Source organism: Uloborus diversus, chromosome 1 (assembly GCF_026930045.1).
Source record: "Uloborus diversus isolate 005 chromosome 1, Udiv.v.3.1, whole genome shotgun sequence".
Classification (NCBI taxonomy): Eukaryota; Metazoa; Arthropoda; class Arachnida; order Araneae; family Uloboridae; genus Uloborus; species Uloborus diversus.
The window spans coordinates 151,405,849-151,421,247 of record NC_072731.1 but is presented as its reverse complement, the minus strand read 5'-3'; the positions used below and the strand labels follow the sequence as shown (position 1 = coordinate 151,421,247).

Sequence of the window (15,399 nt, the reverse complement as noted above, 5' to 3'; positions counted from 1 at the left end):
TTATAAGAATATGTGTATGACAAATAGCATGCCATGTAACGGGGGAGGGGGTTAGGTGAAGGTGACAGTTTGTGACAAAGGGGTGGGATGTGTGTCAAAAATGTTGAAAAAAAGTGTGACATCATTTATGGACAGCCCCTATGCTCCATCTCTTGTTTTGAAAAAGGGTGCCTTGTAACTCCGAAATACTTGTCTAAAATAGTTTTGCTAATTTCTGCACTATAACGTGATCTCCAGTTACATTTCAGAACAAAGGTATTTATTTATTTCTTAAACTTAAGGTGATTTGACTTGTTCCACAACACATGATGCATGGAATACTTACGTTTCATATAGATTTCGGCAATAAGTAAATTGCACACTCTCTTTTAATTTCAGTTGTAAAGATAATTTGATTTTTTACTCAAATAGTTTTTATTTATCAGGTGATTTAACGGAAGGTCGACTATGCGTAGTAGTTGAAGTTTTTGTTACAAGAAGCAAGGATTAATATTAAAAACAATACATACACAAAGAAAAGATTGAGACTATTCGATAGATTTTATGAACGTTACTGCTCTGTGTGCTATATTATTTAATTATCGTAATTTTGTACTTTGAGTCACGGATATATCATTTGAAACAACTGACGCTTTATATTATATTTTATCTTATGGATAGTCAGAATTATAATAGGAAATTTTTAAAATTTCCACCTCTTTATTGAAAGATTTGACACCTTTTAATGCTGATGAATAAAGGACAGAATTTTTTAACTATAGAAATTTGCAAAACTATCTGCAGCTTTTTGTTTTCTGCATTTCTCTTAAGCGGGCAAAAATAGATACACGAAGTAATTGTAACCCTGAAACGGATAAAGTTGCAAATTATGCATACATGGTCCATACCTTAGAGCAGGAATTAAAATGGAGGGAGCAAGTTCAATTATTGACTTAGCAAAGTCTGACCCAAAGACTCCAAGTCATGTATGTGACTCAACAACGACGAATGGTTGGCATGTTTTGCGTGAAACAAGCGAAAGAAACCTGAGTTCTTCCAATGCTTTGCTTTAAAATCGATCACGTGACTTAGGGTCTTAGTTTTACGAATGAAAGTCTTCACTCCCTCCATTTTATCTCTTCTCAATGGTCCATACCACGGAAAATCGACATTTTGTCCTGCACTTGACGCCTCATATATTTCATTAAAAATAATACTTTAAATTATTAATAAACAAATTTCTTCTGCTTAACAAATTACAAACTTATAAGTGGTTTCGTAAGCAAAAGATTTCGTCATTACCCCTAAAAATTTTTACTTTTTAATGAAATATATGAACCGTCATGTGCGAGACAAAGGGTTGACTTTTTCGTGGAATGGCCCAAATTTTGTTCCGGGCTTTGCTCTTTCGCTTTACTATCCTGAATTTTCAAAATTATCGTTTGAACAATATTTATCAGCCCAGATTTTCTGTGCAAGTGCTCTAGTTCAGTCAGTAACGTGTCGAAAACAGGACTCGGAAAAATTAAAAATGAACTTGTATTGAAAATTCTTAACGTCATATGACCAAAAGAATTTCAAAACGAAAGTTATTGCATCTACTCTGCCTCACCCTTCTCATGAGATCAGGTCTCTGAGCCACAGCAGCACACGATGACAAAAACCAACAATCTGCGAGGACGCCTTGGACAATATCATGTCGACTAATAGCATCTATCAGTAGTTTCGGCTCCGGTATCATCTCCTGTAAAAACATAACAAGCATATTGATCAAGTAACTGCAACCATGTTGCCCCCCTGTCCTCCCGTCAACCTAAAAAAAAATCTGCAAATTGTGTCTGACGACTCGGCAAAATTGCACTAGTCAACAAAAAATAACTTTTTGTCTGCCTCCTGATTTTAAACAGTCAATTCCTACTAATTTTCGGTCGAGAAAAACGAATATGGTAGTGAATTTTTTTATTAGCTCTTGTTTCCAAGATACATAAAAGCCCACTGAAGAAAGATGCACAGCAACCACACATTGATTTAAAGGTAATGTTAAAAAGGGGGGAAAAATCCTGTACAATAAATGTTATAAAATAGGTCCTGTTTTATTAAACGATGCTTTTTTTTTTTTTTGGAAAAAAGTGGTTGCTTTTGGCTTATTGCTGTAACGCTTCATTTCGATTGCTTTTTGTACGTCAAAGAAGGACCATCTCTTGTAATAGTTCAGCAGCATTTGGTGAGCATTAACTCAGCCCAGTGACCCTGATATGAGTGTTCCATTGTAAAGACATCTTGGTTAAACCTTTCCTCATGCTCGCTGCTCATAGCTAGAGTTTTTAAACAAAATATCCTGGAAGAAATGAACAAAATAGAGTTTCAGAGAAACATCATTCATCAATGGTCATAGAACTTCGCAGGCATTGTTTGACCAAATGTTTTTAGTTCTAGTCTTCTTTGCTGCTTAGAAATATTTGTAACATACCCTTAAAGACTTCTTGGGTGACATTTTTCTCCCTTCACATTTTTTTTCAAAGACACATTTTCATAATTGTGCGTATTTGAAGGGTCGTTAAAAATTCTCTCCTTAACCTTAGCTTCAATACATCTTGGAAATTTCCTTCTAAGGTATTGGAAAATTGTCTTTGTTCACAGCTTTCACAAAGTTCTTCATTATTCCGAACAAAATGAGTATGGGTGGAAGCAGAAATAAGCGGATTTACTTAAAACTACAAAATTTCGCGGATTTTGGGCATTTCTCTTCCCAGAATTTGAATTTCTTTTATTCCATTTCGGTTTTCATGTAGTGAGATTTTCTATCCTAACCAAGGGTCAGGGGCGGCAAATAGGGGGGTCAAGAGGGGGCGGTCGCACCCCCAAATATTTTAAGCAGAATGATAGAAAATGGGTGAATTCAATTTATGTAAGTCGGAAATCAACGTTCATTAAAAAAATCTCGCTGGTTCTCAGTAACTATTTGATGAATCTCGACACATTCCCAAACAAGAAAAAGTGTTTTTCGTTATTTGGATGATGACTTAGAAATTAACGAAGTATTTTTTGGCGTTTTCACAGCTAAATATTTCTTACTTGTGTGCCCAGTGTAACGATGGTATGTCCAATATGAGAGGCTCGTGCAAAGTGGTGTGGCTGCATGGTTTTCTCAAGAAAATTCCTTGATATTTTACATTCACTTTTACGCTCATTTTTTAAGTGTATATTTATTTAATGAGTGTTCATTGCTTTCTTTTGCTAGAAACACGTTTCAGCTGCTCAATGCATTATCTGCTTTCATAGAAACTTCTTAAAAATTCATGTGCTTATTGAATAAAAAAAAAACATATCAACAAATACCTTTTATGGGACTCTATAGTTATGCAATCTCGAAGTGACACGAGATGGTCTTCAAGAGTTAAAACCATAAAAACCTTTCTCTATAACTTCAAAGCAGTGATTTGACGACTGTGAGAATTATTGCAAAATGATTCTTTCAATGGTGAAAAAGCTCATGTCCTTCAGCATGTATGACTTCCTTTGAATTTTTATTCAATTTGTTTCTATTGCGAAAGTGTTTTAAAAATGCTTTACTCTATCAAAACATCTTCAATCCGCCACACTTAATTTTCGGACTGTTCAAGCCACAGTTCAATCTACAATTGATCTGTGCGTTCGTACTACCATAGTTCAATCTGCAATTGAAATTGAAAATAGATTTTACATAGATGCATATTTCAATCAATGGTGAAACGTTTTCAAAAAAATTCTTCCTCCGAGCCAATTTTAAAAAGGCGCTAAAAAAAGAAAAACCCACATGATGATGTGAAGTAAAACACTGATTTTTTAATATTTTGTATGAAGTAATAGATTGTTTTTCGAATAAAATTAACACAAGATTTGATGATAATTATTTTTCTGCATGGTTGACTCTATATTATCTGGATTGGATTTTTTGAAAACGAAAAATAAAATGTTTCAATTATGAGTAAAATTTTTATCAATAGGCAAAAAAAATTACAGGCAATATACCGACAGACCAGTTATCACATCCAGAGACTGCAGATCCGTCCTTGTTGCGGACTCTTCAGCCTGGAATAGTGAATAACAGAGCTGGTGGTAGATGACATCTCATTGAAGCTGAGAGCGCCGACGAGACTAGATTATTCAATGATGAAAAATTAAGCTCCTCGCAATTTTTGAAGTTGCCTGTGTGATTTTGAAGAGCAAGACATAAAAAGTGTTTTCATACATAACTTTGTTACTTCAATTATTTTTTAACTATTCCAATCACCTCAGCTGGTAGAGAAAGTTTTTTGTTTGGTTAGAGAAATATTTTCGAAGCACAATGGGCAAAAGAAAAAAAAAAAGAAAAGAAAACCTTTTCTATTTTGGCTGTACTGTCAAAACAGCACGACACTGGGCACTGATAGTAAGACGATGCCCTGCTCTTCTGAATTCCAAAAAACATGCATTAAAGCTTTTCCAAAAGGTATAAAAACTTCAGTATCGAGATGTTTTGTATGATAACTTATTAGAAAATGAATCGAATTTTTAATTGCTTCTAAGCACTAATTTTTATTCATATTAAACCGATTTTATGACCACTTCCTGTTAGCTAATGTGTGTTTGTTACCTCACTGTGGTAATACATATTTAAGAAACTCGACCCCCCAAATGAAATGCTGAAATGCCGCCCCTGCCAAGGGTCGAAGTTTAGAGGACAGTCAGTCCCATGGGGGTGTTTCTAACAGCTAGAAAAAAAGAGCATTAGTGAGAATTCACCATCCTAGTTGGCCCTGTATCTTGAAAACTAGAGCTAATCTCAACTTTTTATGGTGATTTTCGTGTTTAGCGAGGCAAAATACTTCGGAAATAACTATTTTTGAGCCGGATGTATTTTTGGTGTTTCTTTGCTATCATCATCCGGTGAAATTTGGAGTGACATTCGGCAAAACTTGGAGTTCTATTTTGGCAAAATTATCATCATTCGGCAAAATTTGAAATTTCATTCGGCAAAATTTGGAGTTTCATGCGGCAAATTGTGAATTTCCGCCCTCTCAAAGTTTGGGGTACCCCTGCTCACAGCTTCCAAACATGGTTTACTTTCGTATGTGATCTTTACGTGATTGTCACGTGACGGTTACGAAACGCCCCTGTAAAGTGACCAACGGGTTGCAGCAATTTACGAATTTCAGTCAGCGGCAACGTCTCTAAGTGACGTTGCAGTGATATTTTCGCAGTGTCAAGAGTGACTTGTCACAAATAAATTGTTACAGCAGTGTCACAAGAAAATGAAGTCACAAGAAACATGCCAAATATAGCACAACATGATTCCTAAGAGTCGTCACAATTCTATCACTTTGTGACTGTGATCATCGCGACTCTCGATGAGTCAGTGGTCACATTCACCCTTCAATTTTTCTGTGAAATGTTTTGCTATCAAAGTGTTGGTTCCTATAGGTTTATCAGTTAGCCATTGGCTGTTTAGTTAATCCTCTATTTTACCATGTTCCACTTCGTTTCTTTTGTGGAAAGTTTCGGCTTTCAGAAGCTCACATCTTTTGTTTGAAAATTGATTCCCTGTACCTTCGAATTACGTGCCAGTATTTTTTTTTTAAATTTGTAAACTTTTAACCTCTTGCTTAATTTACTTTAAAAATTAAAGTTAATGTTTATTCTTCAACGCTTGTTTATTTAAATATTGAGCTACAATATTTTTCGAACTTCAGCTAATAGATTATACTGTTAGCCTAAATCCTCTCTCCTTAAGACTCAGCAAAAGTCGCCGATTTCAAAACTTATTATTTCCATTTAGTTTCTTGACAAACGCTTTAAGCAATGAACAATTCCACCTATCACATTTTGTAACAAATGACCTGGTATGATTTTTTTTTCTTGTAAAACAGTTCTGCAGTAAAAAGGAACTTTCTTGCATTGAGTACAGAAGCATTGAAATAATGTTGCGTACACTTCTGGAATAAAAATGACGACTGCTTATGTGACTCAACTTAGAAACGAAAGGAATGAATAAATACAATAAGAGGAAATCACGCAATAGAAGAAGCGAGACATGCTTCAATTACTTGTCAAAGCTAAGCTGTCGTTACCTGATTAGCACGCATATTTGTCACACAGGAGGTCATAGAACTGGGGAACACGACATTTTTAATCGAGAAAACGTTTGTCTATTGAGTGAAAAGAACCAAGAATAATACACGACTAGACATGATTCACAACTAGAAACCACACAATCACCCGAAAAGCTCACAGGAGAATTGAATTGTGCTGTGAAAGAAAGTTTATAAAACTCATTTTTAAATACGTGATGTGTACATACAGAAATTATTAGATATAAACATTTCTTTTACTTAATTTTCAGTTTTATGATGAAGATTTTGAAATAATCTCCTTGATAAGCATTTTTGTAAATTTCGAAAACAAAGAATTATATTTTCGGAAAAATATAGCTTTTATAAATCAAAACTTTTGTCGGATGCAAAATTTTCTAAATTTGCAAAAAAAAAAAAAAAAAAATAAATAAATAGTGAATTTCACGAATTAGGAAGGAATGAAAATGAATGAGAAAAGGAAGATGATGTGGAACATGGAGAGTTAAAAAATATTTTTGAAAAAATAGAACCAACTTCAAAATTGCTCTAAAAAGTGAAAAATAATTTTATTCTTTGAACACCATCCACAATACTTTTAAACGTAATTTTTGGAATTGGCGCAGAAACAAAAAGTAAAATCATGTATAACTGCACTTCACTCATAGTTTTTAAGAAAATCATTCTAAGTTAGGAACGAAACATTTATATCGTTACTCAAATATGCTGTTATGAATGCATAATGTATGCGAGTAGTACTGAAGAAACTGGAACCGGTTAAATTTATAGTTGTACTAGTTGAATTATGGCTAGTAATGATTTATCTCAAGTTTTTGCTCCTACTTCAAAAATTACGTTTAAAAGTATTGTCGATGGTGTTCAAAGAGTTAAATTATTTTTCATTTTTTAGAGCAATTTTGAAGTCGGTTCTCTTTTTTTTTCGAAATTAATTTATTTCATTCTTTTTAGTGTAAATGCATTTCAGAAATAGTACGAAGTTACCATCACGAAACTTCATCTTATTTTTTCATAAAAATGCTCCATACTAAAAAAAACCCCCCTATAAACACGCCTTAAACATTAAGCGATTGGCACCAAAAATTTGTCCTTGGTCCTCTCTGGGATTCATTTGAATGCTAATTTAAATATAATCATTTAAACATAAACGGTTTCTCAAACTAATTTATATTTCACAACATACAAGTTGCTTGTGGCGCAATCCCATATCTCCTTCCTTAGCCTCAACATCTATTATTGGCATAGATAGGTGATTCTCCTCGTTTCCAGGTTAAGTTTGCCCCCACTATAGTGCAATGACGGGGAATAAACTTGATGTATGTTTCAGACAAGCCTTCATTCAACATTCTCATAACAATTACTATTAATATTACTGTTATATGGTAACAAATTTTTGCAACAATGGGTTTTTATTGGGAGGGGGGACGGGTAACGAAGCGGAAACTAGAAAAATGCATCCCTTTCCAAATCCTAGATGATTCTGATGGCTTTTTCTCAGATGACTGTGTAATGGATGTCACAACTAAACCACCCTATCAAAGACTGTTTAGTAAATGGCCAAAAATGTGAATTATCACTGCCAGAGAAATCTTTACACAAAAATATTCCAAAATACTTCGGGTATGAGCCACTGCCGTGCCGGATCTGGGATAAGCCAGTCCCTTGCTTCGGGTGGCAAATTCAAGTGAATCGATAAGAGTCTAAGCGTGGTACCAAAAAGGTGTCATGACCTCCTTAAGAGACCAAAGAAAGTTTAAAACTTCATTTTTCGTTCTTTTGCTCAGCAAAATTTCTGTGAGAAAACCCCGATGCCCAAACCCTTTCCTAATATCTCTATGAATAACTTTAAAAATGCCTTTTCGTAGAGAATACATTTCTAAAACTTTTCCAGAAGAAAGTCACTTTTATGCGCTCCATCTCCCAACTTGGCCCCGACTCCATGACATCACCAGTGATTTCAATTTTCAAAAATATTTCGAGAGAAAAACAGTGCTCCTTGTCCTCCACTTACGTTACCAAAAAAAAAAAAAAGCCTAAAATGCGATTTTTTGTGGTAGTTTTGGAGTTTTCTCAAGGATCGTCTCTTTTTTAGACCACCCCGTCATTTATTGTTAAATCTGTACAGGAGCTTTTCACTTAAGGAAAGAAAAAGCGAATGTTTGGCGTATTATAACTAGTATGTTATTGCTAGCGTAATTTAAAATTGTTATTTATGTAACGATAAACAGGTTTTTTTCAGAACATTTGATCCGGACGAACGAGGGTCGGATAAACGTGATTCTACAGCAATTATCAAAAACATAATACATTTCACACATCCTCGATGAACATAATTTGTAAAAAAGTTCCCCTCCCAAATCAGTAGTCTGGACCCGCCACTTTTTATATTTAATCATTTTCAATAGGGAAATTGCACGAAATTAACTTTTTTACACATATTTTTTTTTCTAATGAACAAATATCGTCAAACAAAGTAATGGGACCTAAGTTGAACCATCCCCTATCTTTCAAAAGAAGAATAATCAAAATCTGTTCGCTAGGTGAGACGCTGCGAGAGGACAAACAAAAAAATTCCATGAAATTGACAGAATTGACGCATAACTTTTTTCAAATAAACAAATATCGTCAAAGTAATGGGACCTAAGTTGAACCAACCCCTATCCATTGAAGAAAGAATTATAAAAATCGGTTCACTAAGTGAGACGCAGTGAGTGGACAAAAAAAAAAAAAAAAAAAAAAAAACATACGGTATGAACTGATAATTGCATTCTTTTTGAAGTCGGTTAAAAATCAGCTGCATTAAGAATTATTTGGGTTCACCGATTACTTTTATGCTTCCAAATATAGAAGGGAACCCGGAAATATTACGTTTAAAAGTTTTAAGAAGGTTGGGGAAACATTCAATATTTTCAGGTGCATGTATACATTCTGAAATCGTTGAAGGTTTACAAGATTATTTTATTTCTATTAAATGATTTTTTTTTTATTGAGTTGTAAGATAAACTTCTTCAAAATGATAGTCGGTGTCCCAAACTATTATCTCTTGCTGCATTAATGGAAGAAATATCAAAATGTAAAAGGCCCCAAGTAAGGAAAGGAGCTCCCGAATTTGGGAGAGTGATTTATTTTTATTTTTTTTAATGTCATATCTACACACCTAGGGTAGGTGAGGGTAAAGCCCCGCGATTTTCAGTTTTTATACCACCCCGGTCAATAAAGGGCATATTTTCCCATTTTTTCAAATTAGAGTCATTGCGTGGGTTGTTACCTATAATGCTTCCAAATTTTAGCTACGTCTGATTAGTAATAATTGAGAAAATTACAATTTAGCGGGAAAACAAAATTGCGGGGTTTTGCCCCACAAAATGGGGTAAAACCCCGCAATGCGGATCTTTATCCCACTCAAGATGAATGTGAATAAAAAGGGTGACTGCTTGATAAAAACACTTTAAAAACGTCCTTGAACCATTGGTTTGTTGTTATTCAGCAGTACCGAACTTAAATATCTCAAAAGTTTATCTTTTTATTTTTATTTTTTTTACTTTGTCATGAAAATATTTTCTTCTCCACCAAAGGAGGATTAATTACCAGGGAAAAAATGACAGCCGCATTATAAAAAATAATTTAAATGCCTGGAGCTATAATTTAATTGAATATCTAGTACCCAGTGCTTTAAGTTAACAGTACACTAGGTTGAGTTTTCTAAAAATGTTATTGCGTCGTGGATGGAATCGTGTCCTGCTGAGGTTACGACAATTTATTTATAACTTCTTTATTTCAAATGACTTCCTGTGTCTCAGTACATTTGCAGGCTTCTGGGTGTTTTATGTTAAAAAAAAACCTCTACATAACCTCCTCCTTCTTGTCACATTGAAGTTATCTTGGCCACATTGTGCAGGGATAAGCTTCGAGTTATTCTCTACAGTTTCACTCGAAATTATAGGGAAATTTGTTTCTTCTTCGAAGTCCCAAGCTTTTGTTACATTTTTCAGAGATGTCTTCAATCGATATTTTTGAACCTAACTTTAATGTCTACCATACAGAACAAAGAGATGCCTGCAATTGAGTTACGTGGTTCATTAAGCTCGACATTTATCATGGATCTGAATTGTTTTTCTTCTGAAGGTACTAGAACAAAAAATTAAACGTACGTAAACGTTCAAAAAAAAAAGAAGAAGAAGAAATTATTACATTAATGAAAGCACATTTGAATTGAAATGAATGTAAGATTTTACCTAACAAATCTTATACAAATTAAAACTTCATGAGTAAATGTCCAACAACAATTAATTTTTAAGATGAATAAGCTGTACAAAACACATGATAAACAAAGATACTAATAATATTTCAAAAAAGAGACTATTTTAAGCTGAGTGGAGAGAATCCTTGACCTTTTGGAGATGCGGGGTTTTACCCCAAAACAACTGCGGCGATTTTCCCCATTTTGTCACTTTCTGAAAAACGCCTCATGTAGCTTTTAAGCAGCCATTAGAATAACTGTTTTCACGCGAAGGTAAAGCTTTAATTTACCAGTATTAACATGTAATTCATTGATTCCTCTTTTCAAATTCTACATTTTACAGTGTTCGAATAATATATTAGAAAAGTTAGATCAAAGTAGTAAAAAAAAGACTTATCCCCCTTTCTCGTCTCTGGAGTGCCTAGTCAGGACAAAATTTCATTGATCAATAGGTTTCCATAGGACAAACCCACCACCTAGAGGTAAATTTCTTACTTCAAGGTGATCAAGTTAAAATGTCAATGCGGGTTTTTACCCCACGCGGGGCTTTACCCCCACCTACCCTATACCTTGTCCTGATGTGAAGTACTAAGGTACATCCTAAAAGTAGAATATTTTGTTCGAATGGAAGACATATGACTAGTATACTAATACAGGTAAGAGTTCAAAACTGTCCCAAGTATTAGTCCAGTCAAATTAGGTCATGACCTGGACATTAAAAAAAAAAAAAAAGAATGTGAACCTATACCAAGTTGTTCAGTATCATGAAGAGATAACGTATCAAAAAGTCCCAAGAGTTTGAGTGTCGGGTTTGGGAGTTACAGGGGGGCAAAGAGGGGGCTCAAAATGCAGATTATTGATTTATTTCAGCTGTATCTCCAACACTATTCCTTTTCATGAAAGGTTAACTGAATAAAAGTTGAATATGGTACATATAACTAATATTACAAGTAATATTTTTTGCAAAGATCTGTCTTTGGGGGGGGGGTATTCCCCCCTCTCATTTTTGAGATATACATTGTACAAATGAAATGAAAAAGTTTCCTTGTTCGTGTTTTATTGTTTTTAAAATAACATTTTTTGAGTACATTCCCTTTGCTTCCCCCTCCTCCCTCCCCCCCATGTTAATGAAATGACGGGCTTAATCGGGTAAAAATAAATTTTTGACGTGTTTCTCAGACATTTCAATGTCTATTTCTGCCAAATATTATACCAGATTAAATTGAATACAGGGAAGTTCTTTAAAAACGTGATCCAGATTTAGGTTTCATGTGGTTTTTAGCTTTCTCTTGTTCCTCACCATGTGTTTCCGTAATTTGTACGATTTGTTCAAAAATGTTTAGTTTTGATAATTGAAATACTTTACTTCCTTATTATTCAGTCTTCAAAATTTCATAAAAGGTTTTAATTTCCTGATTATTAATTGATTAAACCACATCTTTAGCTCTTCATTGGCCGAGTTTATAAGACGCTGGATTTTGTATGAATGACGTTTAACTTTTTAGTTAAAATTTCATAATTTCAATAACGGGAATTATATGCTTATGACAAAAACACATTTAATGTGTCACTTTTTTAACGATTTTATTTCACGTTCTACATTTTCTGCCATTTTAGCTCATTTTTCTTTTGTTAACATTAAAGTCATACATTCGGGACAAATTTTTTAGGACCATGGAGGAATGTACCGCAATGCGGTTTTTTTTCAACAATTTAATTTTGTAATTCAATTTCATTTGTAAGCAAAACTTTCACAGAAATACCTTAATTTGGAAACAAAAAAGTTCTTACATTCTTTTTAAATAGTACGTTAATGGAAATGCAAGTTTAAAAGTGAAAACCTACATTTTTCTTGAAGTAAACAGAAAATATATTTTTGTCATGTCCCCAAGAAGAACAGAAGCGGGTCGGATTGAAATGTAAAAAGATAGGAACAGACACACTTTGTCGAATTTTGACTGCACAAGCAATACAAGAATTGATTATTCATCAGCATTCAATTGATTGTTAGTCTGAAATACTGAAAGATTATGAACGATCTCAATTAAAAACGTTAAACGAAAAACCCTGAATTTCCGTAAATGATCGAATCTAAGTGTCAAAAATTTGATGGCTACATTTAGAACCGAAGCAACACCACTAGTGACATACTTGTTAGTATTTCAACCACAGGAAGGGAGGGGGGGGGGGAGATTTGCAAGTATCATCTTTGCTCTTGCCAAAAAAAAAAAAGGTTTTGAAAAAAACCAGAGATTTCTTGTCATTTCCTTTTTTAAATGAAAGTAAAATGTTCGTAATTTTTTCTTAAACCTTTTCAGAAACATAACATATTATACATTTGGAAGCAAAAGTCTTAGTTTTTACTTTTGAAAATGTTCCAAGGAAAAAAGCAATTCAAAATTGAAAAATGCCAAAAATTACGCTTGAAAATCAAAACAAACATCGTTTAAATGAGTTCTTTCCTATGGTGCATTTATTATTTTTTTCTGCACTCAACAGAGGTTATAGAAACAGAAGCGGCAAATCTGCAAAGTGAAGAGAAAACACAAATTATTTCTACAGAAGACTTTAAGCAGGTGGCGATTAACCTATGAAGTGGGAAAGCTCCTACTCATTTCAGGGCCTCACAAATTCTGTGTTGGAAATTTTTCGAAAAATTCAACGCACATTTAAATAAAATTCACTATTGCTAGAGGTGTTATTTTTAAAAGTGACACAGCAAAATTCAGATCAATGTTTAACCTCTCCTCCTACCCGACAGATAGAATTTATGTAAATTACATACGTTTTCACTGAAATTCTACACAATAAAGGGTGGTTAGTTGCTGAAACAGATTTGTCCTGTCACAAAATTGTTATGAAAGTACATTGTAATAGTTCGACCAAATTTGATCGAACCAGTTCTAATGCTTGCAGTACCTTTAAAAGCTGAATCTGGAATTTTCAAGCATTTTTTCAGTAATTTTAGGGCTTCCTGAAAATTCTGAGGGGGAGCTCTAGCTTCCCGAGCCTTTTGGGTAATCAAGCCCTGCGCTTACGGCGCAACGTCTTACCTTTCAGATTTCAGAAAACTACCCATTTTCTATACATTCAACATTGATTCCGACATCCGATTCACACTGAGACCCAAAGATAGACGTACAGAGCAGTGCAATGCAAAACTGCAATCGTTAGATCACCAAATTTTCTTTCTGTTTTTGTCCTTCAAACTTTTAGAACCGATGTGTGTGTGTGTGTGCTTTCGTTTCTATATTTTAAAACTTAGAGGATGCCTAATGATTATTTCTGTGCATAGTATATTATTTTATTTTTAAAAAGAATTTGTTTCAAACTCAAAACTTGGTGACTCCTGTTAAGCTATTTTTATTAACTAAGATTCGCTAAAGTTCATAAGTATGAGTTGTAAACTATGTGTTGAGTTTCTATAGTTTCTCAAATTTTTACTAAAATATTACGAAAACATTTTCAGCTTTTAAATTTGAAGTATTGATTTTTATTTAGTTTCTTAAAGTTTTTTGGTTTCTTAGGCCATGGAACCACCTAAGTGGTCTTAACTCCCCCCCCCCCCTACCCCGTCCCTAACAGATCCCGCATTGCTGGATCTGCGGGTACACATATTTGAGTCTGCGTACAGGAGAATTAAATCTTAATGCCATCTCTACGCCATTTTAACCTAAAACAAAAAAAAAAAAAAAAAAAAACTTCAAATATAGGATTACTGTTAAGTTTTTTAGTATAATATCCATCGGCAAAAATGAATCTATGAAATTTCATATTCTATAGCACAGCTTTAAAAAAATCCAAAGGGAATGCACTTCAGAATTTATTTCTTATTCGATGAACAAATAAGTGTCAACGTTATTTTGGATTGAGATACGTATGATTAGGCCCGTCATTTCATTTACTCATGGGAGGGGGATACTCTCAAAAATGTTATAAAAAAACAATAAAATACCTGCAATGAAACTTTTGCATTTGTACAATGTATATATCTGAAAATCCGAAGGGGAGGGAAGGGGGGGCAATTCCCCCCTCCCTTAATGACAGATGTGTGTAAAAATAGCATTTGCAGTGTTTGTAATTTGTTCCATATTCAACTTTTATTCAATTACCCTTTCATAAAAACGAATCGAGTTGGAAATACAGATGAAATAAATCAATAATCTGCATTTTGAGCCCCCTCTTTGCCCCCTGCGCATAACTCCCAAACCCGACGCTCAAACTCTTGGGACTTTTTGGTACGTTATCTCCTCATGATACTGAACAATTTGGTATAGATGCATATTCTTTTTTTTTTTTTTTTTGAATGTCCGGGTTCGGCCCTTTTTCTACCTAATTTGACTGGACTACATGGGCACTTGACTGAATATACAATTTTATTTCACGGACGAAAACCTTTTTAATCATTTTTGTAGGATATATAGGTATATTTTTTCAATTTAAAACAGATCTCTAATGTTCTAATAAAGATATGAATTAGTTTAACAGCTGAAATTTTATTTTTAAAAATATATCATTTTTTTCATTTAACTTAAATCACGACATGAAAGTGCAGATAACCCCGAATACAATTTCTAATCTTGACTCCTTTGTAACATAATACTCCTAATGCAATAAATTACAAGTAAGAAACACAAAACAAAACTGTAATTCTTACATGAGGTCTCATCCACGTAACTTTTCCTTCAACTAAGCGATGACTGTAGTATATAGAAGACTCTAAAGGGGGAAAGTTGGCATCCATAAATAATTGTCCTATTCGAAGTAGGGCTAAAGATCGAAGAACGTTTTCATCATCCTAAAGAAAAATAAGTAAATAAATCGTAAGCAAAGAAATAAATTTTGTTAGCAAAGCAAACAAATACTATTGAGGCGGGGAGGGGGGGCAATAACTCAAATACGCGAAAAGGGGGCACATGTGATCATGGTATGTTTTACTAGGATAACGTCAAGCAAAAAATCTCAAAAATATTCTCTAGTAATAGCAGTATCAGCCCTACTATTTAACCAACTTTCAGAGCAAGGAGCCTGTTTATTTTCCTGTGGTGACAGCTTCTTTGTTTTAGCAGATGC

General features: G+C 33.9%; 1 protein-coding gene across 1 annotated transcript in view; it reads right to left on the bottom strand.

The window, feature by feature from the left end:
• The window catches only part of LOC129222126 (calpain-A-like), a 116,192-nt gene that overhangs the window by 45,186 nt on the left and 55,607 nt on the right, over window positions 1-15,399 (bottom strand). The window contains exons 3-4 of the mRNA XM_054856579.1: window positions 14,984-15,124; window positions 1,592-1,723 (exon numbers count right to left, since the gene is read on the bottom strand). Coding sequence (XP_054712554.1) covers window positions 1,592-1,723; window positions 14,984-15,124 — 273 coding nt within the window. The remainder of the gene's footprint in view (window positions 1-1,591; window positions 1,724-14,983; window positions 15,125-15,399) is intronic.